Source organism: Hypanus sabinus, chromosome X1 (assembly GCF_030144855.1).
Source record: "Hypanus sabinus isolate sHypSab1 chromosome X1, sHypSab1.hap1, whole genome shotgun sequence".
In the NCBI taxonomy this organism is placed as follows: domain Eukaryota; kingdom Metazoa; phylum Chordata; class Chondrichthyes; order Myliobatiformes; family Dasyatidae; genus Hypanus; species Hypanus sabinus.
The window spans coordinates 30,950,762-30,978,425 of record NC_082738.1 but is presented as its reverse complement, the minus strand read 5'-3'; the positions used below and the strand labels follow the sequence as shown (position 1 = coordinate 30,978,425).

At 46.9% G+C, this 27,664-nt stretch overlaps 1 protein-coding gene across 1 annotated transcript; it reads right to left on the bottom strand.

Annotated features, from left to right (window-relative positions):
• smug1 (single-strand-selective monofunctional uracil-DNA glycosylase 1) lies at positions 1-18,313 on the bottom strand. The gene is made up of 3 exons (XM_059956204.1): positions 18,213-18,313; positions 16,984-17,215; positions 1-2,215 (listed from the first exon to the last, which is right to left on the bottom strand). The coding sequence occupies exons 2-3, from the start codon at positions 17,203-17,205 to the stop codon at positions 1,688-1,690; spliced, it is 750 nt and encodes a 249-aa protein (XP_059812187.1). The 5' UTR covers positions 17,206-17,215; positions 18,213-18,313; the 3' UTR covers positions 1-1,687.
• Positions 18,314-27,664: the final 9,351 nt, after the last annotated feature.

Below are 27,664 nucleotides of genomic sequence, written 5' to 3'. Positions count from 1 at the left end.
TTTCAGATTCAAATCGAGAGTCCTTTATTGACACTGTGCAGTTTTTGGAGATTACAGAATGACAGTGCTCCCAGGCAAACATCTGGTGAGCCTTTGATTCCAAGATACAACTGCAATAACGCAACACAGGAAAATAACTGACTCAGCAATAGTCTGCAGGGAACAGGGAGTGGAGGAGAAGCAATAACCAGTCATACAACCCTGTTAAACAGAGCTTCTATGGAAATAAGCAGTACATTCTCATAACTCCAAGGTCACACAAAAGGATTTGGGGAGAGTGAATCTCCCACCACACCGTCCCAACACACACTCCCTGGGTCAGACACAGAGTCAATCTCCTTCCACACCCTCCCATCACACACTCCCGGGGTCAGGCACAGAGTGTATCTCCCTCCACACTGTCCCATCACACATTCCCAGGGTCAGACACAGAGTGAATCTCCCTCCACACTGTCCCATCACACACTCCCAGGGTCAGACACAGAGTGAATCTCCCTCCACACTGTCCCATCACACATTGCCAGGGTCAGACACAGAGTGAATCTCTCTCCACTCTTCCATCACCCACTCCCAGGGTCAGACAGAGTGAATCTCCCTCCACACTGTCCCATCACACACTCTCAGGATCAGACACAGAGTGAATCTCCCACCACACCGTCCCAACACACACTCCCTGGGTCAGACACAGAGTGAATCTCCTTCCACACCCTCCCATCACACACTCCCAGGGTCAGGCACAGAGTGTATCTCCCTCCACACTGTCCCATCACACATTCCCAGGGTCAGACACAGAGTGAATCTCCCTCCACACTGTCCCATCACACACTCCCAGGGTCAGACACAGAGTGAATCTCCCTCCACACTGTCCCATCACACATTGCCAGGGTCAGACACAGAGTGAATCTCCCTCCACACCGTCCCATCACACACTCCCAGGGTCAGACACAGAGTGAATCTCTCTCCACTCTTCCATCACCCACTCCCAGGGTCAGACAGAGTGAATCTCCCTCCACACTGTCCCATCACACACTCCCGAGGTCAGACACAGAGCGAATCTCCCTCCACACCATCCCATCACACATTCCCAGGGTCAGACACAGAGTGAATCTCTCTCCACTCTTCCATCACCCACTCCCAGGGTCAGACAGAGTGAATCTCCCTCCACACTGTCCCATCACACACTCCCAGGGTCAGACACAGAGTGAATCTCCCTCCACACCGTTCCATCGCAGACTCATGGGTTGGATACAGGTTGAAATCTCTCTCTGTACCTATCTCTGAAACACTCCTCGGGGTGGGACAGTATGATATCATAGCTTATAAAGAAGATAAAACATGTGAGTAAATCAATAAGTGTTTCACATTGCTATAGCTTATCAAGACAGAATTAAATCGCGAAAGACTTAGAAGCTTATCATAGAATCAGCCCGGTGTGGCTACAATGACTCCCAGTCAGAACTGGATGTATTTCTTATAAAATGATCCACTGTTAAAAATCGGCGAGTCTGGGCACCAGACACTGATCAGCAGCACCGCAGGAGGTCTTCAGGTCTTGTAGTGGGAGGTGGGGGAAAGGGAGGGGAAGGAGGGGGAGGGGGGGAGGGGGGGAGAGGGAGAGAGAGGGGGGAGAGAGGGAGAGGAGAGAGAGAGAGAGGGGGGAGAGAGAGAGGGGGGGAGGAAACACCCCTCACCCATCCATCGTGAGTGTGACCACTCCCAGCTCCCGCAGCAGCTCAGCTGCCTCCTTCCCCCAGCCCCGGTTGGCATTGGGGTTGCGTGGTGAGGGATGGGGGATGCCCAGCACCTTCACCCCGTCGCCCAGCGCCCGGCGGGCCCGGCCCTCAGCCACTCTACCCACCCCAACCACTGTGGCCACTCCCAATGCCGCCACCACCCGCCTCAGCGATGCCTCGCAGATGACCAACAGCTGCTCCCGAACCTCGCGGGGCAGATCAGCCGGCGTCAGGTTGCGGCCTGCCCCATCCAGAAAGGCTAGCGGGCATAGGTTGTGCACAAAGCAGCGGGCAAAGAAGGTCGGGGCACCGGCCAGGCCGCACAGCGAGCGGAGCAAGCCCCAAAAGCGGGCGCCGCTTACTTCAGAGCGCCCGCAGGCCCAGCCCAGAACTGGACGTCGCGGGTGCTCTCGCTCCGGGTGGCCGACCGCCCCGCTCACTCCCAGCCAGTCCCGCACGGCTGACACCTCCCCGAACGGCACCTGGGGATCCCCATTCAATCGTCATCCAGGTAAGTCCACCAAAATCATGGTTATTCAATGGGGCATGGTTAGGATGGCAGGAAAGGTTATGGAGTGAGGGAGGGGTACAGAGAGAGTTGTGGATTCAGTAATTATCCATATACATCAGAATCAGGATTATTAAATAGGGAGTGGGGGAGTAGAGAAGTGGCAGGAACAAGGGAAGTGGCAGGAACATGAGAGAGAAAAGGTGCAAGAGGTTACATGGAGGAAGTGATAAATGGAAGGGACAGGAAGGGTAGGGGGGAAGAAGAGACAGGGGATCAAGATTATTACATGTTTGCAAACACTACCTCTGTGACACCAACAAAATCAACATTGTTTATAATCACTGACATCTATCGTGAAATTTGTTGTATGTGGCAGTACAATGCAATGGATAAAATTCTAATAAATTACAAATTAAATAGTTTAAAAAGGAATAGCAAGGTAATGTTCAAAAACCAGTCAGCAATCTGATGGTGGAGAGGAAGAAGCTGTCCCTGAATCGTTGAGGGCTGGTCTTCAGGCTCCTTCATCTTCTCCCTAAAGTTGGTAAAACAAAGACAGCATGCCCTTGGCGGTGAGGGTCTTTGCCATTACTTAAATTACTTGTAATTGGTTTATTATGGTCACACACAAGGCCTCCTAGAATACAAGCGGTCTGACAGGTAAGGCAGATGAACCCAGGGCTGAGAGAGATACAGTGGCAAGCAAAATTTTGGGCACCCCTGGTCAAAGTTTCTGTTACTGTGAATAGCTAAGCGAGTAAAAAATGACCTGATTTCCAAAAGGCATAAAGCTAAAGATGGCACATTTCTTTAATATCTTTAAGCAAGATTACTTTTACAGTTCTATCTTTTACAGCTTCAAATTAACAAGAAAGGAAAAGGACCCAAAGCAAAAGTTTTGGCACCCTGCATGGTCAGTACTTAGTAACACCCCTCTTTGGCAAGTACAGGCAGTCCCTGGGTTACATACGAGTTCCGTTCCCGAGTCCGTCTTTAAGTCGGATTTGTACGTAAGTCAGAACAAGTACATCCGGTATTATTTAGCGACAGTTAGTCAAACATTTGTCTTAGTATATAGTATATATTTTACCTTTCTATGCATATTAAACACTTAAGAAACGTATGTATTCCAATAATTAAAGCACTGCGTTGCTTAGTAATAATTGTAGCTTTCATCGGGGCAGGGCCTATCACATGCTCCATTATTCTCACTTTATACGTTATCCTTTAAAATTGTTCCGATCGTTGACCGACTGTAGCCTAACGCTTTTCCAATGATCAATGGCCTTTCACCTCTTTCCAAACGCTTTATTATTTCCACTTTATTTTCAATCGTGACCGCTTCCCGTCAACGGAACAGAAGTACTGCGGGCGGCGGGTCTCGAGGTCCGCCTGCTCCTAAGGTTTGCTGGGTCCTAAGGACCACCGCACTGAATTCCCCGGGTCCTAAAGCCTGAGACAGGTTAAATAGGACAAGTGGGAGCTGTGCTGGGTTTGGGTATTTGATACTCCACAATATTCCACGTGGGAATTTAAACTGGAGGTGGCAGTGTTTTTTTTACAAGGTCGAGTTGCGAACTCAACATCAACCTGGCACAGAGCGGTCTGTCACTAATTCGAACTCAGGAACCTCCGTTCTCCAGCCCGGTACTGATCTCACTGCGCCACCAGCTGATCAAAACAGGAGGGACGGGGTCAGGGTAAATCTTACTTAGAAAAAGCCAAATACAAAGTTAAACACTCAACACAGAATCAACAGCAATGACTTAAAATGGCAAACGGCGTTCTCCTTCCTTGGTTTGTAAGTACGAGTTGTCCGTAAGTAGGAAGTTCGTAACTCGGGGACTACCTGTATCACAGCTTGTAAACACTTTCTGTAGCCAGCTAAGAGTCTTTCAATTCTTGTTTGGGGGATTTTCACCCATTCTTCCTTGCAAAAGGCTTTTAGTTCTGTGAGATTCCTGGGCCATCTTGCATGCACTGCTCTTTTGAGGTCTATCCACAGATTTTCAATGATGTTTAGGTTGGGGGACTGTGAGGGCCATGGCAAAACCTTCAGCTTGTGCCTCTTGAGGTAATCCATTGTGGATTTTGAGGTGTGTTTAGGATCATTATCCTGTTGTAGAAGCCATCCTCTTTTCATCTTCAGCTTTTTTTTTACAGATGGTGTGATGTTTGCTTCCACAATTTGCTGATAATTAATTGAATTCATTCTTCCCTCTACCAGTGAAATGTTCCCCGTGCCACTGGCTGCAACACAAGCCCAAAGCATGATCGATCCATCCCCGCGCTTAACAGTTGGAGAGGTGTTCTTTTCATGAAATTCTGCACCGTTTTTTCTCAAAACATACCTTTGTTCATTGCAGCCAAAAAGTTCTATTTTAACTTCATTAGTCCACAGGACTTGTTTCCAAAATGCATCAGGCTTGTTTAGATGTTCCTTTGCAAACTTCTGACACTGAATTTTGTGGTGAGGATGCAGGAAAGATTTTCTTCTGATGAGTCTTCCATGAAGGTCATATTTGTGCAGGTGTTGCTGTACAGTAGAACAGTGCACCACCACTCCAGAGTCTGCTAAATCTTCATGAAGGTCTTTTGCAGTCAAGCGGGGGTTTTGATTTGCCTTTCTAGCAATCCTACAAGCAGTTCTCTCAAAGTTTTCTTGGTCTTCCAGACCTCCACCGTTCCTGTCAACTGCCATTTCTTAAATGACATTACAAACTGAGGAAACGGCTACCTGAAAACACTTTGTTATCTTCTTATAGCCCTCTTCTGCTTTTCGGGCATCATTTATTTTAATTTTCAGAGTGCTAGGTAGCTGCTTAGAGGAGCTGCTGATTGTTGGGACAAGGTTTGAGGAGTCAGGGAATTTATAAAGCTTTGAAATTTGCATCACCTGGCCTTTCCTAACGATGGCTGTGAACAAGCCATAGCCCTAACAAGCTAATTAAGGTCTGACACCTTGGTAAAAGTTATCTGACAGCTCAAATCTCTTGCGGTGCCCTAACCTTTACATGGTGGCTCCTTTCCTTTTTTTTTCCCCCCACTCTAAAATTGTACAAAACTAAAATAATACACTAATCTTGCTTAAAATGTTGAAAAGAATGTTACATCTTTAGCTTTATGACTTTTGAAGATCAGTTCATCTTCTACTCACTTAACTATTCACAGTAACAGAAATTTTGACCGGGGTGCCCAAACTATTGCATGCTACTGTACACGGGAGTGGGGGTGGTACACCCACATGAGGGACAGGACTGTTAACTGAGTGCTCTGGGGTGCTGGTGCTTTAAGCAGTATAGAGGCGGGGGAAAGAGAGGCAGGGAGCTGTGTTTTTGATTAAGGGGAATATCAGAGCAGTTGTCAAACTAAATGGCTTGGTTCTGTCTGAATGACAATACGTACCGAGGCACAGTGGAAAAACTTGTCTTGCACTGTCCATACAGATCAGATCATTACACAGTGTATTGAGGTAGAACAAGTTACAATAACAGAATGTAGAATAAAGCATAACAGTTACACAGAAAGTGCAGCTTACTTGCATCTGTGCATACATGGACTTGTGCACATAATAAACTTCACTCAAGATTCATCACATCAGTACATCGGGGGAAAAGAGGTGGAGCTGAGAAATAAGGTGGCGATGGTCACTTTGTTGCGGTTGTACTATAAGCCCCCTAACAGTCAACAGGAGTTAGAGGAACAAATATGTAGGAGATTGTGGAGCCCTGTAACAAATAATAGGGTTGTCATTGTAGGGGCTTTTAACTTTCCTAACATGGACTGAGATGGGGATGGATTTTATTAAATGCATTCAGGAAATTTTCCTTAGACAACGTACAGGCAGCCCTACTATGATTCACAGAGCAACACAGCAAAGATACAAGCCTTTTGGCTCAACTAGTTCATGCCGACCACAGTGCCCACCCAGCTAGTCCCCAATTTCCTGTGATCAGCCAATATCCCTCCAAACCCCTCTACTCCGTGTATCTGTCCAAGCACTTCTCAGATGATACTACTGTATCTGTCTCAACCATTTCTTCTGACAATTCATTCCAAGACTCAGCACCCAGTGTAAAAAAAAATGCCTTTTAAAATCTTTCCCTTCTCACCTTAAACCTATGCTCTCTAGTTTTGGAAACCTCTACCCTGTTCGTATTTATGTCAACTGCTCTGCCCGTGACTCGTAGAAACCGCAGAGAGTTGAGGACACAACTCAGTACATCAGAGAAACCAGCCTCCCCTCCATGGACTCTGTCTACACTTCTCACTGTCTCAGTAAAACAGACAAAGTCCCCCCCCCCTTCCCCACTCAGGACATTCTCTTGTTCCCTCCTCCCACTGGGCAGAAGATACAAAAACCTGAAAGCACGATCCACTAGGCTCAAGGACAGCTTCTACCCCGCTGTGATCAGACTATTGAATGGTCCCCTAGTATGAATAGATGGACTCTTGACCTCACAATCTACCTCATCATGGCCCTAGCACCTTATTGTCTGCCTGCGCTGCACTTCCTCTGTGACTGTGACACTTTATTCTGCATTCTGTTATTGTTTTACCTTGTTCTACCTCAATACACTGTGTGATGATCTGATCTGAATGGAAGACAAGATTTTCACTGTAACTTGGTACATGTGACAATAATAAACCATTTCTAATCTTATCTATTGCTCTCATTATTGTAATCACTCCCATTCTCCTACATTCCAGAGAATAAAGACCTAGCCTGGCCAACCCCTCTGTATAACTCAGGCTCTCTGGCGTTAGTCAGAGATGGACTTACTGAAGTGAGATGTCCCCTTTCCAGTTAGGCTTCATGGGTAAGCTGAAAATTAAGAAGTGTATAATCACATTGTTGGCATCGTACTGCAGGCCTCCTCAGTTTTCTTTCATCCATATTCCTACCTTAGAGTCACTTGAATGCCCTGAATGTATCAGTCTCAATTACCACACCTAGCAGAACATTCCACACATCCACCGCTCTGTGTAAAGATCCTACTACTGACATCCCCCTGTACTTTCCTCCACTTACCTTAAATGGAGGTCCTCTAGCACTGGCCATTGCTGCCCTGGCTGTTAACTCTATCTATGCCTTTCATAATCTTTCCTCTCTAATTCAGGCAGCATCATGGTAATCTCCTCTGCACTGTCTCTAAAGTTTCCACATCCTTCCTTTAATGAGGTAACCAGAGCTAAACACAATACTCCAGGTGTGGTCTAACCAGTTTTATAGAGCTGTGATATTACCTCGCGACTCTTGAACTCAATCTCTCAACTAATACGCCACATGCCTTCTTAACAACTCTATCAACTTGCGCTGCATATTTAAAGGACGTAGACCCCAAGATTCCTCTACATTGCTAAGAATCCTGCCATTAACCCTGTATTCTGCCTTTAAGCTCAGTATTCTCAAGTGAATCACTTCATACTTTTCCAGGTTTAACTCCATCTGCCACCTCTCAGCCCAGCTCTGCATCCTGTCAATGCCCCGGTGTAACCTAAGACAACCTTCTACACTATCCACAACTCCACCAACCTACATGTCATCTGCAAACTTACTAACCCACACTTCCATTTCCTTATTCAAGTCATTTATGAAGAGCAGAGGTTCCAAAACAGATCCCTGCACAACACCACTTGGTCATCAATCTCCAAGCAAAACGTACCCCATCTACAACCACCCTCTGCCTTCTGTGGACAAGCCAATTCTGAATACACATAGCAAGGTCTCCTTGGATCCCATGACTTATGTCTTTCTGAATGAACATGGGGAACCTTATCAAACACCTTACTAAAATCCATATCCACTGCTTTTCATCAATTTGTTTTGTCTCTTCCTTGAAAAACTTGACCAGGCTTATGAGACATGACCTTTCCCTCATGCAGTCTATCACTAATCAAAACAATGCTTCTCCAAATGTTCGTAAATCCTATCTCTGAGAATCCTCTCCATTAGTTTTTCCATCACTAACGTAAGACTAATTGGTTTATAATTCCCAGGGTTATCCCCATTACCTTTTTTTTTGAACAATGGAACAACATATACCATCCTCCAAAGTACTCCTGTGACAAAGATCATCATCAATGACCATCAATCATCAATCTCTGCTCTCACTTCCCATTGTAGCCCAAGGTATATCTCATCTGGCCCTGGGGACTTAACTATCTTCATGTTTTGCGGAAGAGTCTTGCTCAACAAGTTCCAGCATATTAGCCAGTTCTATGCTGATCTCACATTTGTCAAGGTCCATCTCACTGGTGAAACCTGAAGCAAAGTATACATGAAGGACCTTCCCTAACACCTCCAGGCACGTTTCCTCTTCTATCCCTGATCTGTTCTTCCCTCACTCTGGCAATCCTCCTGTTCTTCATACATATAGAACGCCTTGGTGTTTTCCTGAATCCTACTCACCAAGGCCTCCTCATGCTCCCTTTGAGCTCTCAAGTTCATTCTTCAGCTTCTTCCTGGCTACCTTGTTATTCTCTAGAGCCCTCTCTGATCTTTGCTTCCTAAACCTTAAGTAAGCTTCTTTCTTCCTCTTGACTAGATGTTCCACGTCACTTTTCAATCGTGGTTCCTTCACCTTACCATCCTCTCCCTGCCTCAATGAGACAAACCCATCCAGAACCCCGTGCAACTACTCCCTAAACAACCTCCACATTTCCTTGTGCATTTCGTTGAGAACATCTGTTCCCAGTTTATACTCCCACATTCCTGACTTACACCATTGTAAATGACCCTCCCCCAATTAAATATACCAAATGCTCCTATCCCTGCCCAAGGCTGTGGTAAAGGTCAGGGACATGTCACCGTCTCTGAAATGCTTTCCCATGGACAAATCTGACACATGACCAGGTTCATTGCCTAGTACCAGATCCAGAATGGCCTCTCCTATAATCACCTGTCCATATATAAATAGATAGATAGATACTTTATTCATCCCCAAGGGGAAATTCAACATTTTTCCAGTGTCCCATACACTTATTGTAGCAAAACTAATTACATACAGTATTTAACTCAGTATAAATATGATATGCATCTAAAATCACCCTCCCAAAAAGCATTAATAAATAGCTTTTAAAAAGTTCTTAAATAGTTTACTAAAGTGCATTGAGTGGTAACTTAAACTCAGTCCTAACCCCGGCACTTTAACATGTCTTGCCCCTGGTGGTTGAATTGTAGAGCTGAATGGCGTTGGGGAGTAATGATCTCTTCATCCTGTCTGAGGAGCATTGCATTGACAGCAACCTGCCGCTGAAGCTGCTTCTCTGTCTCTGGATGGTGCTGTGCAGAGGATGTTCAGGGTTTTCCATGATTGACCGTAGCCTACTCTGCGCCCTCCGCTCTGCCACCAATGTCATACTCTCCAGTTCTGTGCCCACAACAGAGCCCACCTTCCTTACCAGCTTATTAAGACGTGAGGCGTCCCTCTTCTTAATGCTGCCTCCCCAGTACACCACCACAAAGAAGAGGGCGCTCTCCACAACTGACCGATAGAACATCTTCAGCATCTCACTACAAACATTGAATGATGCCAGCTTTCTGAGGAAGTACAGTCAACTCTGCTTTCCTGCACAGGGCATCTGTGTTGGCAGTCCAGTCTAGCTTCTCGTCTAACTGCACTCCCAGATACTTGTAGGTCTTAACCTGCTCCACACATTCTCCATTAATGATCACTGGCTCCATATGAGGCCTAGGTCTCCTAAAGTCCACCACCATCTCCTTGGTCTTGGTGATATTGAGACGCAGGTAGTTTGAGTTGCACCATATCACAAAGTCCTGTATCAGTTTCCTATACTCTTCCTCCTGACCATTCCTGACACACCCCACTATGGCCGTGTCATCAGCGAACTTCTGCACATGGCAGGATTATATTGCTTCAGGAATGGAGCAAATTCTGCCCCATCTGAACCTTTTGCACTAAGGATGTGCCAATCAATATTAGGGAAGTTGAAGTCCCCCATGACAACAACCCTGTACTTTTGCACACGTCAAAATCTGCCTCCCTATCTGCTCCTCAGTATCTCTGTTGCTATTGGAATACTCCCAACAGAGTGATTGTTCCTTCTTGTTCCTGACTTCCACCCACACTGACTTTATCCCCCTCATCCCTCCCGCCCTCACCTCTCTCGTACCCTGTCTCTACCCTCCTCTTTCCCCCTCACCTTCCCCAGCCTCCCTCCCATACTCATCTCTTTCACTCTCCTCTCCCTCAATTTTCCCACCCCACCATTTCCCCTCTCCCTTTTCCCCCACTCTCTCTCTCCCTCCTTCATTCCCCCCACAACTTTCTCCTCTTCCTGCTCTTTCTCCCTTCTCCCTCTCTCAGTGTTGTCCATTCTCACAGGAAAACCAGAAGCCCATGAGCTAAACACGAGATACTGCAGAGACAACAGAGGGCTAAGACCATAACATACAGGTCATTTGGCCCATTGAATCTGCTCCACAATTCCATTATAACTTTTGAAGTCTTTACTAATCGATAATCAACCTCTTCTTTAAATATAACCAATGACTTGGCCTCCGCAGCTGTCTTTAGCAAGAACTAGAGGACATAAGTTTACAGACTGGGGAAAGATTTAATAGGGCTCTGAGGGGCAATATTTTTGTACACAAAGGGCGGTCAGTATATGGAACAAGCTGCCAGAGGAAGTGGTTGAGGCAGGTACATTAACAACATTTAAAAGGCATGTGGACAGGTACATGGATAGGGAAGGTTTAGAGGAATATGGGACAAACACAGACAAATGGGACTGGCTTGGATGGCAACCTTGAGTGGCATGGACCAAATCATTTCACACCAGTGCATTGGATAGTACAAGTCAAAAAAACAGAATGAAGAATGAAATGTTACAATTACAGAGAAAGTGCAGTCCATGTAGACAGTAAGGTGCAAGGGCCACAACAAGTAGATTCTGAGATCAAGAGTCGTAGAAACTCTTGCAGTTATACAGGACCCTGGTCAGACCCCACTTGGAGTACCGTGCTCAGTTCTGGTCGCCTTGCTACAGGAAGGATGTGGAAACCATAGAAAGGCTGCAGAGGAGATTTACAAGGACGTTGCCTGGATTGGCGAGCATGCCTTATGAAAATAGTTTGAGTGAACTCGGCCTTTTCTCCTTGGAGCGACGAGGGATGAGAGGTGACCTGATAGAGGTGTATAAGATGATGAGAAGCATTAACCGTGTGGATAGTCAGAGGCTTTTTCCCAGGTCTGAAATGGCTAGCACGAGAGGACACAGTTTTAAGGTACTGGGGAGTAGGTACAGAGGAGATGTCAGGGGCAAGTTTTTTTTTTACTCAGAGTGGTGAGTGCGTGGAATGGGCTGCCGGCAACGATGGTGGAGGCAGATACGATAGGGTCTTTTAAGAGACTTTTGGATAGGTACATGGAGCTTAGAAAAATAGAGGGCTATGAGTAAATCTAGTAATTTCTAAGGTAAGGACATGTTCAGCACAATACAGGCCCTTCGGCCCACAAAGCTGTGCCGAACATGTCATTCTCATCGTACTAGCAGACCATTTAATAGTTTTTTTAAACAACTGGGTAGAAACTGTCTTTGAGCCGGGTGGCACGTACTTTCAGGCTTTTGTATCTTCTGCCCAAGGGAAACGATAAGAGAGAATGTCTGAGGTGGGTGGGGTCTTTGATTATGGTGGCTGTTTTAGTGAGGTGGTGGGAAATATAGAGAGTCCGTGGAGGGGAGGCTGGTTTCTATGATATGCTGAGCTGTGTCCACAACTCTGTACTTCTGCCTGAATATGACACTTTATTTTACAATTTGTTACTGTTTTCCCTTTGTACCAGGGCAGACTTTGGGCCCCCTATCTAAGGAGGGCTGTGCTGTCCCTGAGTAGGTTCACCAGAATGACCCTGGGAATGGAAAGCTTATTGTATGAGGAGTGTTTGATGTCTCTGGGCCTGTACTCACTGGAGTTCAGAAGGATAGAGGAGAGGGGGAATCCAATTGAAACTTCCCAGATATTGAAAGGCATAGACAAAATGGATGTGGGAGGATGCCTCCATCAGTAGGAGAGCCCAAGATCTGAGAGTAGCCAAGGAAGAATTTTGCAGGCCAGAGGGTGATGAATCTGAGATTCATTGACATGGAGGGCAGTGGAGTCCAAGTGACTGGGTGTGCTTAAGGCAGAGATGTATGGGTTCTTGATTGGTGAAGGGGTTAAGGTTACGGGAAGAATGGGTTGAGAAAGAGAGAAAAAAAAGATCAGCCATGATTGGATAGGGACCAGGCTTGATGTGACAAATGGCCTGATTCAGCTCCTGTACCTTGTGGATACATTCAGAGCATCACAGCACAGAAATAGGCCCTTCAGTCCATCTAGGTCATACTGGCCCTAGACATGGTTTTCTGCCATCTGGACCATATCCCTCCTATTCATGTACCTATACAATCTTTCCTTAAATATTGCTTCCACTTTAGCTGGCAGCTCATTCCACTCTCACACCACCCTCTGAGTGAAGAATTTCCCTCTCAGATTCCCCTTATATATTTTACCTTTCACCCTAAACCTATGATCTCTACTTCAAATTTCAAAGTAAATTTTATTATCAAAGTACATATATGTCCCATATACAAAACCTGAGATCTGTTTTCTTGTGGATGTACTCAATGAATCTATAGAGTATCTATAATAGAATCAATGAAAGACCACCCTACTAAGGCATTCAACCAGTGTGCAAAAGACAACAAACTGTGCAAATACAAAAATAAATAATAAGCAATACAAAAATAAGCAATAAATATCGAGAACATGAGATGAAGAGTCCTTGAAAGTGAGTCCATAGGCTGCGAGAACATTTCAATGACGGGACAAGTGAAGTTATCCCCTTTTGTTCAAGAGCCTGATGGTTGAGTGGTAATAACTGTTCCTGAAACTAGTGGAGTGATCCCTGCTTTCCTGTGACAGCATTTCATGTAGATGTGCTCAGCGGTGGGGAGGGCTTTACCCATGACAGACTGGGCCATATTTACTACTTTTTGTAGGATTTTCCATTCAAGGGCATTGATGTTTCCATACCAGGCTGCAAAGCAGTCAGTGAATATACTCTCCACCGCACATCTATAGAAGTTTGTCAAAATTTTAGATTTTATGCCAAATTTCTGCAAACACCTAAAGAATTAGAGGTACTGCTACACTTTCTTCATTATTGCATCATTTCATGCCATCCCCAGGAAAGGTCCTCCAAAATAATAATAACACCTGGGAATTTAAAGTTGCTGACCCTCTACTCTAATCCTCTGATGAGGAGTGGCTCATGAACCTCTGGTTTCCTCCTCCTGAAGTCAATAATCATCTCCTTGGTCTTACTGACATTGAGCAAGAAGTTGCTGTTATGACACCACTCAGCCAGATTTTCAATCTCTCTTTCCTATACGCTGATTTGTCACCACCTCTGATTCGGCCAACAATGGTGTGGTCAACAAAATTAAATATGGCATTGGAGGGTTAGAGCGGGGATGAAGCACACAGAATGCGGTGATGTTGCCAGCCCAAACTGACTGGGGTCTAAAAGTGAAGAAATCCAGGATCCAATTGCACAACATGGTATTGAGGCCAAGATCTTGAAGCTTACTGATTAGTTTTGAGGGGATGATGGTGTTGAATGCTGAGCTGTAGTCAATAAAGAACATCTGCTGTGTGCACCTTTGGGTTGAGAACTCCAGTCTCACCCAGCCTGAGGGGGAAAAAAAAACCTGCATACATTCACCCTATTCACCTTAATTTTGTACATCTCTTATCAAATCTCCCCTCATTCTCCTACACTCCAGGGAATAAAGTCCTAATCTATTCAACTTCTCCCTATAACTCAGGTCCTCAAGTCCCGGCAACATCCTTGTAAATTTTCTCTGCACTCTTTCAAGCTTACTCATATCTTTCTCATAGGTAAGTGACCAGAACTACACACAATACTCCAAATTTGACCTCACTGAACTATTATACAACTTCAACATAAAATTCTAATTCCTGTACTCAGTACTTTGATTTATGAAGTGTGCCAAAAGCTCTCTTTACAACCCGATCTACTCTTGACACCACTTTCAAAGAATTACAGATCTATATTCACAGATCCCCCTGTTCTACCACACTTCTCAGTGCCCTACCATTCACTGTGTAAATTCTACGCTGGTTTGCCCTGCCGCAGTCTAACACCTCACAATTGTCTGCATTAAATTCCATCTGTCATTTTCCAGCCTGGTCCAGTTCCCTCTGCAAGCCATGATAGCCCTCTTTGCCGTCCACCACACCCTGAGTCACAAAATCTGCTGATCCAGTTAACCACATTATCATCCAGATCATTGTCACAGATGTCCAACAACAGACCCAGCACTGATCCCCGCAGCACACAACCAGTCACAGAGACAACCATCTACTACTGAGCAACTGAATCTTCCTGATCAGCCTCCCATGTGGGAATTTGTTAAGGCCTTGCTAAACTCCCTGTAGACAACATCCACTGCCTTTCCTGGCAACCTGCTCGAAGAACACTACAAAATTGGTTAGAAATGGCCTACCACACACAAAACCATTTTGTCTATCCCTAATCAAACTGTCTATCCAAATACTTTATATGTAGAACGAACAGCACTACAGCACAGCACAGGCCCTTCAGCCCACAATGCTGTGGTGACCTTTTAACCTACTCCAAGATCAATCTAACCCTTCCTTCCCACAAAACCCTCCATTTTTCTATCATCCATGTGCCTAAGAGTCTCTTAATTGTTCCTAATGTCTCTGCCTCCACCACCACCCTTGACAGGACGTTCCACCCACCCACCGCTCTGGAAAGAAAAACAACTAACTCTGGCATCTTTCTCTATACTTTCCCTCATCACCTTAAAAGTATGTCCTCTCATATTAGCCAGTGCTGCTATGGGAAAAAGGCACTGGCTGTTCATTCAATCTATGCCTCTTGTCATGTTATATACCTCTATCAAGTCCTCCTTGGTTCCATGGAGAAAACCCCAAGCTCACTCAAATTTTCCTCATAAGTTATGCTCTCCAATCCAGGCAGCAAATCTCCTCTGCACCCTCTATAAAGCTTCCACATCCTTTCTATAATGAAGAGCCCAGAACTGAACATGATACTCCAAGTATAAGGAATATCATGTACATTAGAATACCTTCCAGTAAAACACCCACTACTGGTGTCAGGATCGCCAGCCTATAATTTACCGGCTTCTTCAGAGAGCCTTTCTTAAACAACTAAACAACATTAGACATGCTACCTCACAATTAATTTTCTTGCAGACATTTACAGGAAAATAAAGAAATACAGTAGAATTTATGAAAAACTATTCACAAAGACTAACAAACAACCAAAGTACAAAAAACTGTGCAAATAAAAAAAATCCAATATTTAGAACGAGTTGTAAAGAATCTTTTAAAATGAGTCTGAAGGTTGTGGGATCAGTTCAGTGGTGAGGTGATGAAGACGTCCATGCCGGTTCAGGAGTTTGATGGGTGAACGGTAATAACTGTTCCTGAACCTGGTGGTGTGGGAGCTCCTTCCTGATGGCAGCAGCAAGAAGATGGCCTGAATGGTGGGGATCCTTGATGAACAGCATGCAAGCAAGTTTTTCTTTGTACTTCGGTACATGTGAAAATATATATTATTTTGTATGATTTTATATTTAAATATTTTATACATTATGTTTTAAACTGGGGGCTTCATATATTTTACATAATCAGATGGCGATGAGAAGGCAAACAGGATTGAGGTAGATCAGCTGATGGTGTGGAGTCACAACAACCTTGCTGTCTATGTCAGGAACTGATTGTGGACTTCAGAAAGGGGAAGTCAGGAGAACACAGACCTGTTCCCATTGAGGGATCAGCAGTGGAAAGGGCAAGCAGCTTCAAATTCCTGAGCATCAAAATTGCAGAATATCTATCCTGGGCCCAACAGATTGGTAAAAATCACAAAGAAGGCACACCAATAGCTTTACTTCATTAGAAGATTGGGTATCTATTTCTACAGATGTACGGGGGAGACTGGTTGCATCACCACCTGGTATGCCGGCTCCAATGCACAGGATGGAAAGAGGTTGCAGAGGATTGTAGAGTCAGTCCTCTCCATCACAGGCACAAACCTCCCCACCATTGAGGACATCCTCAAGAGACAGTGGCTTAAGGCAGCATCATCAAGGACCCTCAACACCCAGGACATGCCCTCTTTTCACGACTACCGTCAGAGAGGAGGAACAGGAGCCTGAAGACACACACAATCAATGATTCAGGAACAGCTTTTTCCCTCCGCCATCAGATTTATGAACGGTTCATGAACACTACCTCACTATTCCTCTTTTGCACGTTTTGTTGATTGTGATGTATGACTTGCACTGTACTGCCGCCACAAAACAAATTTCATAACACATCAGTGATAATAAACCTGATTCTGATATATTATGCAAACAATTACATATGACATTAATAAAGCAATCGGAGTTCAATCCCTTCGCTGTCTGCAAGGAATTTGTAATGTTCTCCCCGTCACCACATGGATTTCCTCCCACATTTCAAAGACATGCAGTGGGCATGCTACGTTGGTACCAGAAACACAGTGCCACTTGTGGGATCTAACCCTGTGACTGTTCGTCATTGACTGGTTGTTTCAATGTACATGTGACAATCTATCAAATTAAGTGGTGTCAGAACAACATCTATTTTAAACTTTGTAAGTGCACACAGGATGACGACAACAATCCGGTACTCACCCCTGTCTGAGCCATGCCGAAAGGTCCAGGGTTCATCCCCAGGAAAAGGACCTCCTTGGGCGAGCTGCAGTATTTTTGCACATAGCACCGATGAGGCTCCCAGGCATACTCGAGAGGGTTGTACACATAGGACACTGGCGGAGGGAACTTCACCTCCTTTAGCTGGGCACACAGCTCAAGCTCCAGGCTTAGAAACTCAGCTGCCAGTCCCTCCCCCTCCATCCCCTACGCCCTGGAGGGAGGAGGAGATGACAGCAAGGTGAGGTGGTCACAGCACCCAAGGCCTTCCCTCATCCCAGAGTCACTCGCTACAGAAACAGATCCTTCAGCCCAATTGGTCCATGCCAACATAGATCCCCATCTGAGCTGGTCTCATTTTCCGTGCTTGGCCTGTTATATAAAACCTTTCCTATTCATGTACCTGTTAAATGTCATTAATGTCCCTGTCTCAACCACTTCCTCTAGCAGCCTGTTCCATACACAGACCAGCTTCCAGGTGAAAAGATATGTCCCTAAGGTTCCTATTACATCTCTCCCCTTAAACCTGTGCTCTTTAGTTCTGGATTTCCCAACCTGGGGGAAAGACTGTGTGCATCCACCCTAACCATGTCCCTCATGGGTTTATACACTTCGGTAAGGTCACCCCTCAGCCTCCTACACTCCAAAGAATGAAGTCCCAACCTCTCTCCATAACTTAACCCCTCATCCTTTTAAATCTCTTCTACACTCTTTCCAGCTTAAAGGCATTTTTCCTATTGCAGGATTTCAAAATAAATGTACACAGTCCTCCAGTGCGGCCTAGCAAATGTCTTGTGCAGATGTAACATGTCCGTCCGCCCTTGACTCCAAATTGAGGGTTCCAATTGTATCACTTTAGCTAGACTGCCCTTCGCTCACCATACCCCCCAACTCTGCAGAACAGGGACCACCCTGCCTGCTGATGCCCTAACCAAGGTAGCTTCCCCCTCACTGTCTCCAGAGCACCTGTGTCTGCACCTCAGGATCTTGTCCATCACCCCCTTAACCTCTTTCCAAATTCCCCACTCAAATCCTCCCCGCCTTGCCCCCTCTCGCCCTCTTTCCTTCCCCCCTTTACCACGGCACTCCCCAGCCACCCCAACTCCCCCTACCCCGCTTTCCCACTCTCCCGCCGGCCTCCCCCGTCCGTCCGTCCAGAAGCAACGGACCCACCGGAAGCACACACGCACAACCTCCCGGTGCAGACTCACCTCGGAGCGAACCAGATTCGGCGGCGTTACCTGAAGGAGGTGGGGGGGGGGGGGGGGGTGGAAGCGGGGCAAATTCGCGCAAGCGCACTGGGCCGGCGGCCGCCTGCTAGAGCGCCACCAGCGACTGGAAGGGGCAGCAGCAGAGCAATAGGTGATGCAGTGTTGTTTCCATGGCGTGTGACCTTACCGAGCAATTGAGTCAAAGAGTTGTGCAGCACGGATAGATGCCCTTCTGGTCTATGCTGACTAAGATGCCCATCCAATTTAGTCTTATTAGTTCACAAACACGAGAGAATTTGCAGATGCTGGAAATCCAAGCAACACACACAAAATGCCGGAGGAACTCAGCAGATCAGGCAGCATCTATGGCTCGATCCCTCTACCTTTCCTACCATGCACCTGTCCGAGTGTCGTTAATGTACCTGCCTCAACCACTCCCTCTGGCAGCTCATTCCATCCATGATTCTTAAAGAAAGAGGACATTTGGGATGTCCTGGAACGGACAGCCTCATCCTTGGAGCAGATGCAGCGGAGACGGAGGAACTGGGAATAGGGAATAGAATTTTTGCATTTGGCAGGGTGTGAAGAGGTAGTTATGGGAGTCAGTGGGTTTATAGAAGATGTCAGTGGACAGTCTATCTCCAGAGATGGAGACCGAGAGATCGAGAAAGGGGAGAGAAGTGTGTGAGATGGACCAAGTGAATTTGAGGGCTGGGTGAAAGTTAGAGGCAAAGGTGATGAAATTGATGAGCTCAAATTCTCCAACTTCCAGTAATTCCCTCCCTCTCCCTTCCCCCATCCCACCTTCACTCTGTCTTCTCTTCTAGCTGCCTATCACCTCTCATGACTCTGCCTTTTTCTACTACCCATAGTGCTTTCCCCTTAGATCCCTTCTTCACCTCTCCTGCTTATCCCCTCCCTGATTCCCCTCCCCAAAAACTTGATCTTTCCTCTGATTGGTTTTTCACCTGGCACCTACCAGCCTTCTTTATAGGGCCCCTGCCCCCTCCTTCTTCAGTCCTGACGAAGGGTCTCGACCCGAAACGTTGACTGCTTCGATGGAATTGATGAGCTCAGCATGGGTGCAGGAAGCAGCACCAATGTAGTCGTCAATGTATCGAAGGAAAAGTTGGGGAGCAGTACCAGTATAGATTTGGAGCATAGACTGTTCCACATAGCCAATGAAGAGGCAGGCTTAGCTGGGGCCCATGCGAGTGCCCATCACTACACCCTTGGTCTGAAGAAAGTGGGAAGAGCTGAAAGAGAAATTATTAAGTGTGAGTACCAGTTCCGCCAACCAGAGGAGTGTGGTGGTGTTGGGGAACTGGTGAGGTCTATTGTCCAGAAAGTAGCGGAGGGCTTTGAGGCCTTCTGGATGGGGAATAGAAGTGTATAAGGATTGGACATCCATAGTGAAAATGAAACAGTCGAGACCGAGGAACTGGAAGTTAGTGAAGAGGTGGAGGGCATGGGATGTATCCAGATGTAGGTGGGGAGGGACTGAACTATGGGTGACAAAATGGAGTCCAGATAGGCATATGCAAGTTCGGTGGGGCAGGAGCAGGCCGAAACTACGGGTCTACCAGGACAGTCAGGCTTGTGGATCTTAGGGAGGAGGTAAAACCGAGCAGTGCGGAGTGTGTGAATTATGAGTTTTTTGGCTGAGAATGGAAGATCTCCGGAGTTGATAAGGGCAGTGATGGTACGGGAGACAATGGTTTGATGTTTTTTGGTTGGGTCCTGTTCCAGGGGTAAGTAAGAGGAGGCGTCAAAGAGCTGCCGTTTGGCCTCAGTGAGGTAGAGGTCCGTCTGCCAGACCACTACGGCACCACGTGTTGCTTTGACCCCAGCATCTGCGGAGTATTTTGTGGTTACTCTGTGTGAAAAGGTTGCCTCATATGTTCGTATTCAGCCTCTCTCCTCTGGAGAAGATCTGTGTGCATTCACCCCACCCACATCCCTCATGAGAAGACATATTCATCTCCTCAACCATGACGACACTCTCAGCACAGGATATAGAACAGTATAGCATAGGAACTGGACATTTGCTGAATTAAATAATTCCCTCTCTTCACAATGTTCTTTGCTCATTCACTGCTCTAAACATCCTCTACTGTATCTGGGCAGCACATTCCATGCGTGCACCCACCACTCTCTGTGTAGCTAAAACCTTGCCCCACACATCTCCTTTGAACTTTCTCCCTCTCGCCTTAAATGCACGCCCTCTGGCATCAGACATTTCCCCTCTGGTTTTAGACAAAGATACCAGCTCCCTACTCTATCAATGCCTCTCACAGTCTTATAAACCTCTCTCAGGTCTCTCCTCAGTCACCGCTGCTCCAGAGAAAACAACCCAAGTTTATCCAACCTCTCCTTATAGCTGATGCCCTCTCATCCAGGCAGCATCCTGGTGAACCTCTTCTGCACCCTCTCCAAAGCCCCCACACCCTTCCTGTAATGGGACAACCAGAACTGTACTCAAGGTTTATACAGTTGCAACACAGGTGTCACAAGGTAGAATGTGCGAACAGCGCACACACACACACTCACACACACACACAGACTTAGGGTGCCTAAGACTTTTGCACACAGCACTGTATTTGTCAGCGGAAAGCAAGTTTGTAAATCTGGCGGGGGCAAAAGATATTCGGAATGGCGAGGGTGGAGGGGCAGGTGGCAGAGAAGGAGTGACAGGAGTCTGATGAGATTTCCTCTCATTCTCCCAAACCCCAGAGAAGACAGGACCTCGTCCAGTCGATCTCTCCCCACAAGATACTCCCTCCGTCCTCGGGACGGGTCTGGTGGGACTCCTCTGTGCCGGGTCCATCCTTGCTCAGGGAGGGAGGGCGGTTCCCAAACACAGTACTCGGGGTGCCAAAGGCTCTGGGCATCACTTGTACATAAGTCCAAGTGGTCAAGTCACACACACACACACACACACAAAAACAGACAGACACACACTTAATCATATACACACACAAACAGACACATACACAAACTCAGAGACACAGACACACTCACACAAGAACACATAGACACATACAGAAACGCACACGCAGACATACACACACCACACAGAAACACACATCACACGTATACACACACAAACACAGAAACACATGCCCATGCACACAAAACCACATACGGATGAACACACTCACGCATATGCACACATACACACACACAAATGCACGCACATGCACATACATACTCACACACACTCGTACACATACACACATAGTTGCAAACATACAGACACACACAGGCATGCTCATATGCACACACACAAGTACACACATATACATGTACACACACTCAGAGACATGCACACATATACAGGCACACACTGATGCACATATACACACACATACATACACACACACAAACTCACACACACAGAGACACACACATGCACACATACAAAAGCGTACACACAGACATACACACACCACACAGAAACACACTTATATATCACATATATACAAACCCCATTTCCAGAAAAGTTGGGATATTTTCCAAAATGCAATAAAAACAAAAATCTGTGATATGTTAATTCACATGAACCTTTATTTAACTGACAAAAGTACAAAGAAAAGAATTTCAATAGTTTTACTGACCAACTTAATTGTATTTTGTAAATATACACAAATTTAGAATTTGATGGCTGCAACACACTCAACAAAAGTTGGGACAGAGGTATGTTTACCATTGTGTTACATCATTGTGTTATACCATTGCTTGATATAAGGCTTCAGCTGCTCAACAGTCCGTGGTCTCCGTTGTCTGATTCTCCTCTTCATGATGCGCCATACATTTTCAATAGGAGATAGATCTGGAATGGCAGCAGGCCAGTCAAGCACACGCACTCTGTGTCTACAAAGCCACGCTGTTGTAGCCTGTGCAGAATGTGGTCTGGCATTGTCCTGCTGAAATAAGCATGGACGTCCCGGGAGGAGACGTTGCCTTGATGGCAACATATGTCTCTCTAAAATCCTAGTATATGCCTCAGAGTCAATGATACCTTCACATACATACAACTCATCTATGCCGTGGGCACTGATGCACCCCCATACCACCACAGATGCTGGCTTTTGCACCTTTCGCTGATAACAATCAGGATGGTCGTTTTCATCTTTGGCACGGAGAACTTGAGGCCCGTTTTTTCCGAAAACTAGCTGAAATGTGGACTCATCTGACCACAGCACACGGTTCCACAGTCTTTCGGTCCATCTGAGATGAGCTCCGGCCCAGAGAACTCGCCGGCGTTTCTGCATAGAGTTGATGTATGGCTTCCTCCTTGTGTAATACAGTTTCAAGTTGTACTTCTGGATGCAGCGACGGACTGTGTTAAGTGACAATGGTTTTCCGAAGTACTCCCGAGCCCAGGTGGCTATAATTGTCACAGTAGCATGACGGTTTCTTAGGCAGTGCCGCCTGAGGGCTCGAAGATCACGTGCATTCCACAGTGGTTTCCGACCTTGTCCTTTACTCACTGAGATGTCTCTGAATTCTCTGAATCTTTTCACAATATTATGTACTGTAGATGTTGAAAGACCTAAATTCTCTGCAACCTTGCGTTGAGAAATGTTCCTTTTGAACTGACTAACAATTCTCTCATGAATTTTGGCACAAAAGGGTGAGCCATGACCCATCCTTGCTTGCACAGACTGAGCCTTTGATGGACGCTACTTTTATACCCAGTCATGATACCTCACCTGCTACCAATTAGCCTGCTTAATGTGGAGTCTTCCAAACCAGTGTTACTTGAATATTCTGTACACCTTTCAATCTTATTTTAACTCTGTCCCAACTTTTGTTGAGTGTGTTGCAGCCATCAAATTCTAAATCTGTGTATATTTACAAAATACAATTAAGTCGGTCAGTAAAACTATTGAAACTTTGTACATTTGTCAGTTAAATAAAGGTTCACGTGAATTAACATATCACAGAGTTTTGTTTTTATTGCATTTTGGAAAATATCCCAACTTTTCTGGAAATGGGGTTTGTACATTCACATCATCTCTCTCACACACACACATGTAATCTCACAAACGGACAAACACACACACTCACACACAGAAGCAAACACACATACAGATACACACAAACATACCCCTACACAGTCTCACACACATACAGACAGAGAGAGGGGGAGGGGTAGATAGAGGGTGAGGGGAGGGGGAAGTAGAGAGAGGGAGAGTTTGGACAGAGAGGAGGGAGCAAGAGAGGGTGGAGAGACAAATGGGAGTAGAGAGAGAGGGGGAGAGAGAGTGAGGCAAGGGAGAGAAGGTGGAGTGTGAGGGGGTAAGAGCGAGGAGGGAGAGAATGTGTGGAGAGAGAGTGGGAGAGAGATGAGGGAGAGAGAATGGATGGAGAGAGTAAGGGTGGAGAGAGGTGGGGGAGATGGAGTGGGAGAGAGGGAAAAGAGTTGGGAGAGACGGAGTGGAGAGAGTGCAAGGGCTGGAGGGAGGAGAGAAAGATCACACAGAGAGTTGGAAAGAATGAGGAGGGAAAGCAATGGTGGAGAGAGTTAGGGTGGAAGGGGAGAGGGAGAGAGAGGGGAGGAAGGTGGGGAGATGGGAGGAAGGGAGGAGAGAGGGGGAGAGAGAAGGGAGATGGGTGGAGAGAGAGAAGCCAGATAGAGAGGGGGAAAGAAGGGGGCAAGAGAGGGGACTGAGAGGATGTGAGAGAGAGAGAAAGGGGGAGAGAGGAGAGGGTCATGGGGTGAGAGGGGGGACAGGGAAAGGGTAGTGAGAATGGCAGAGGGTGAGAGAGTGGGTAGAAGGGTGGAGAGAGGGGTAGAGTGGTGAATAGAGAAAGAGTGTGGTTATGGTCAAGGGTAGTGAGGGGGGAGGGGATAAAAGAGCATGCAGGGGGAGAGAGGGGAGAGAGAGGGGGTTTGGAGTGAGAGAATGAGAGAGATGGTAGAGGGATGGGTGGAGGGAGAGAGAGGGGGTTTGGACAGAGAGGGTGGAGAGTGAGGTGTAGAGAAAGAGAGTTGGAAAGAGGGAAGAGAGAGTGGGAGTGGGGGAGAGAGTGAGGGATAAGTGGAGAAAGAAAGAGGGGTGGAGATTGAGAGGGGAGGGGAGAGTGTTGGGAAAGAGGGGGAGAAAAAGAGGGGCATAGAGACGGGGTAGAGAGAGGGGGTAGACAAAGGGGGTGTGAGAGGGGAGAGAGAAGAGAGGGAGAGGGGAGAAAAAGAGGAGGAGAGCGAGAGGGGAAGAGAAAGGGATCAAGAGAGGGAGTAGAGAGGGGGGCAGGAGAGAGGGAGGGGAGAGAGGGTGTCGAGAGAGAGGATGAGGGCAAGAGGGGGTGTGGGAAAGAGAGGGGTTACAAAGAAGAGAGTCGGGGCAAGAGAGATCAGAGCAAGATAGGAAGGGGAAATGGATGGGGGTAGAATGACAGGGGGAAAGAAGGAAATTGAGAGGGGGAGGGGGAAGAGGATTAAAGAGGGGGTAGAGAACAGGGATTGGGGAGCAGAGTGGGGAGGAGGAGAGAGAAGGGGAGTTGGGGAGAGAGGCGGGGTAGAGGTAGCGGAAAGAGGGTGCAGAGAGAGGGCAGTGAGGGGTGGTAGAGAGTGGGGGAGAGGGGTATAGTGGAAAAGAGTGGTGGACAGAAAGGGAGAGGAGTGGGGAGAGAGAAGGGGAGAAAGTGAGGGGGAGAGAGATGGGGGAGACATTGGGGAGAGAGTGAGAAATAGTCTGAAAGAGAGACAGGGAGAGTGAAAGAGAGGGAGAGAGATTGAAAGAGGAGGGAGAGTGAGGGGAGAGAAAGAGGAGGGAGAGGGGTAGAGAGGGGCAAGAGAGAGGAGTGGGACAGAGAGAGGTAAAGGGAGGGGTGGGAGAGTGGGCAAGGAAGACAGAGAGAGGAAGGGAGAGAGAGAGGAGAGGAGAGGAGAGAGTGGGGACAGAGAAGGGGGAGTGGGGGACAGTGCAGTGAGAGAGAGGGGGAGTTATGGGGCAGAGAAGAGGAGAGAGGAGGAGAGAGAGATGGCAGAGACAAAGAGTGGGATAGAGAGAGGATCAGAGTGTGGCAGAGAGAAAAGGAGTGAGATGGGGGAGAGAATGAAGTGAGAGTGGAAGAGAGAGGGATGGAGACAAAAGAGGGAGGAGTGATGGGGAGAGAGGGGAAGAGAAAAGGGACGAGAGAGGAAGAGAGAGAGGTTGGAGAGGGGGCAGAGTGGGGAGAGAAAGGGAAGGAGAGTGTGAGGGGGAGAGGATGAGAGGCAGAGAGAGAAGGAGGATGGAGAGAGAGGAGGGAGAGAGGTCGGATGAGTGGGAAGAAAGAGAGGGGTGAGAAAGAGGGGTGAGATAGAGGGGTGGCAGGGAAAGAGAGATGGGAGCTGAGCAGGGTGGCAGAGAGAGGGGGTGCTGAGCAGGAGAGATGAGTGGGTGAGAGAGGGGTTGGGGATAGAGAGAGGTGGGGAGAGGGATGAAAGAGTGAGACCAGGGTAGAGACGGGGAGAGAAGGGGGAGAGAGTGAGAGAGAATTAGACAGAGACAGTCAGAATAATTGAAAGAGACAGAGAAAGAGAGAGAGACTGAGAGACGGGGAGAGGTGTGGAGAGAGAGGGGGGAAAGGGGGGTGAGAGAGGGATGGAGGGGGTTGAGAGAGGGAGGAAGGGAGGGGTGGGAGAGAGTGGGTGGGAAAAAAAAGATGGGACATACTGAGTATGATAGAGAGATGTTGTTGCCAGTCCAGACTGACAAGTGAGGAAATTGAGAATCCAATTGCACAAGTAGGTATTGAGGCCCAGGTCTTGAAGCTTACTGATCAGATTTGAGGGGATGACGGTACTGAATGTTGAGCTGTAGTTGATAGAGAGCATCCTGATGTATGCATCTTTTCTGTCCAGATGTTCCAGGGTTGAGTGAAGAGCCAATGAGATGGCAACCGCTGTGGACCTGTTGCCCTGGTAGGCAAATTGGAGCAGATCCAAGTTGCTTCTCCGGCAGGAGTTGATATGTTTCATCACCAACCTCTGAAAACACTTCATCACTGTGGATGACTGGATGATAGTCATTGAGGCAGGTCACCAGGTTCCTCTTGGGCACCGGTACAATTGGGGCCTGCTTGAAGCAGGTGGGTACCTCCGTCTGCAGAAGTGAGAGGTTAAAGATCTCAGTGAACACTCCAGCCAGTTGATCAGAACAGGTCTTTAGTACTTGGTCAGGTAACCGACTGGGCTGGATGCTTTCGGTGGGTCACCCTCCTGAAGGCTGCCTACACATTGGTTTCAGATACTGAGATCATTGGGAGATTGAGGGTTCATGACGGTTCCTCCATGTTCTGACAGTCACAGTGAGTGTAGAAGACTCATCTGGAAGTGAAGCCCTGCTGTCACTTGATCTAACTTTGGAATGTAGGGTATTGAAGGGTGACCTGATGGAGGTATGTAGACTATGAGGGACATAGACAGTGCAGTGACAATAGATAATAGACAGTAGGTGCAGGAGTAGGCCATTCGGCCCTTCTAGCCAGCTCCACCATTCACTGTGATCATGGCTGATCATGCACAATCAGTACCCCGTTCCTGCCCTCTCCCCATATCCCTTGACCCCGCTATCTATGAGAGCTCTATCTAACTCTCTCTGGAATGCATCCAGAGACTTGGCCTCCACTGCCTTCTGGGGCAGAGCATTCCACATATCCACCACTCTCTGGGTGAAAAAGTTTTTCTGCATCTCTGTTCTAAATGGCCTACCCCTTATTCTTAAACTGTGGCCTCTAGTTCTGGACTCGCCCATCAGAGGGAACATGCTTCCTGCCTCCAGTGTGTCCAATCCCTTAATAATCTTATGTTTCAATCAGACCCCCTCTCATCCTTCTAAATTCCAGTGTATACAAGCCCAGTCGCTCCAATCTTTCAACATATGACAGTCCCGCCATTCTGGGAATTAACCTTGTGAACCTACGCTGCACTCCCTCAATAGCAAGAATGTCCTTCCTCAAATTTGGAGACCAGTGGCACACAGTCTTTCCCCAAGGAGAGACTGTTAAATACAAGGATGTGCAAATTTAAGATCAGAAGCAAGAGACTTAAAAGGGACATCGGGGACAGATTTTTCACACAGAGGGTGGCGTGTATTTGGAATGATCTTACCAGAAATAGTGGTTGAGGTGGGCACATTGGCAATATTTAAAAGCCATCTAGATAACTACACGAATAGGAGGTCTATGGAACAAGCTCGCTGGACAACATGGGAAAGTATGAACCTTGGGCCATTGGGTCTGATTCTGTGCTGTATAATTCCAGGACTTCTTGATTATTAACCGCCCTGAATGTACCACGCTGTAAGTGATGATCTGCTGCCATCTAGTGGCTTTATTCTGAAATTACAGGCAGAATCTCGTTTTCTCTCGTTTTTCTTTCTTTTCCCCTCTCTCCCTCTCTCACCCTCACCCTCTCCCTCCCTCCCTCTATTCCTCCCTCTCGTTCTCCCTCTGTCTCT

What these genes read in the sequence shown, in the direction of transcription:
- smug1 (XM_059956204.1), bottom strand. Translation starts at nt 17,205, where the DNA reads ATGGAGGGGGAGGGACTGGCAGCTGAGTTTCTAAGCCTGGAGCTTGAG. An exon ending in TCGGCATGGCTCAGACAGGG is followed by an intron (nt 2,216 to 16,983) that starts GTGAGTACCGGA and finishes GGGGATCCCCAG; the next exon opens with GTGCCGTTCGGGGAGGTGTC.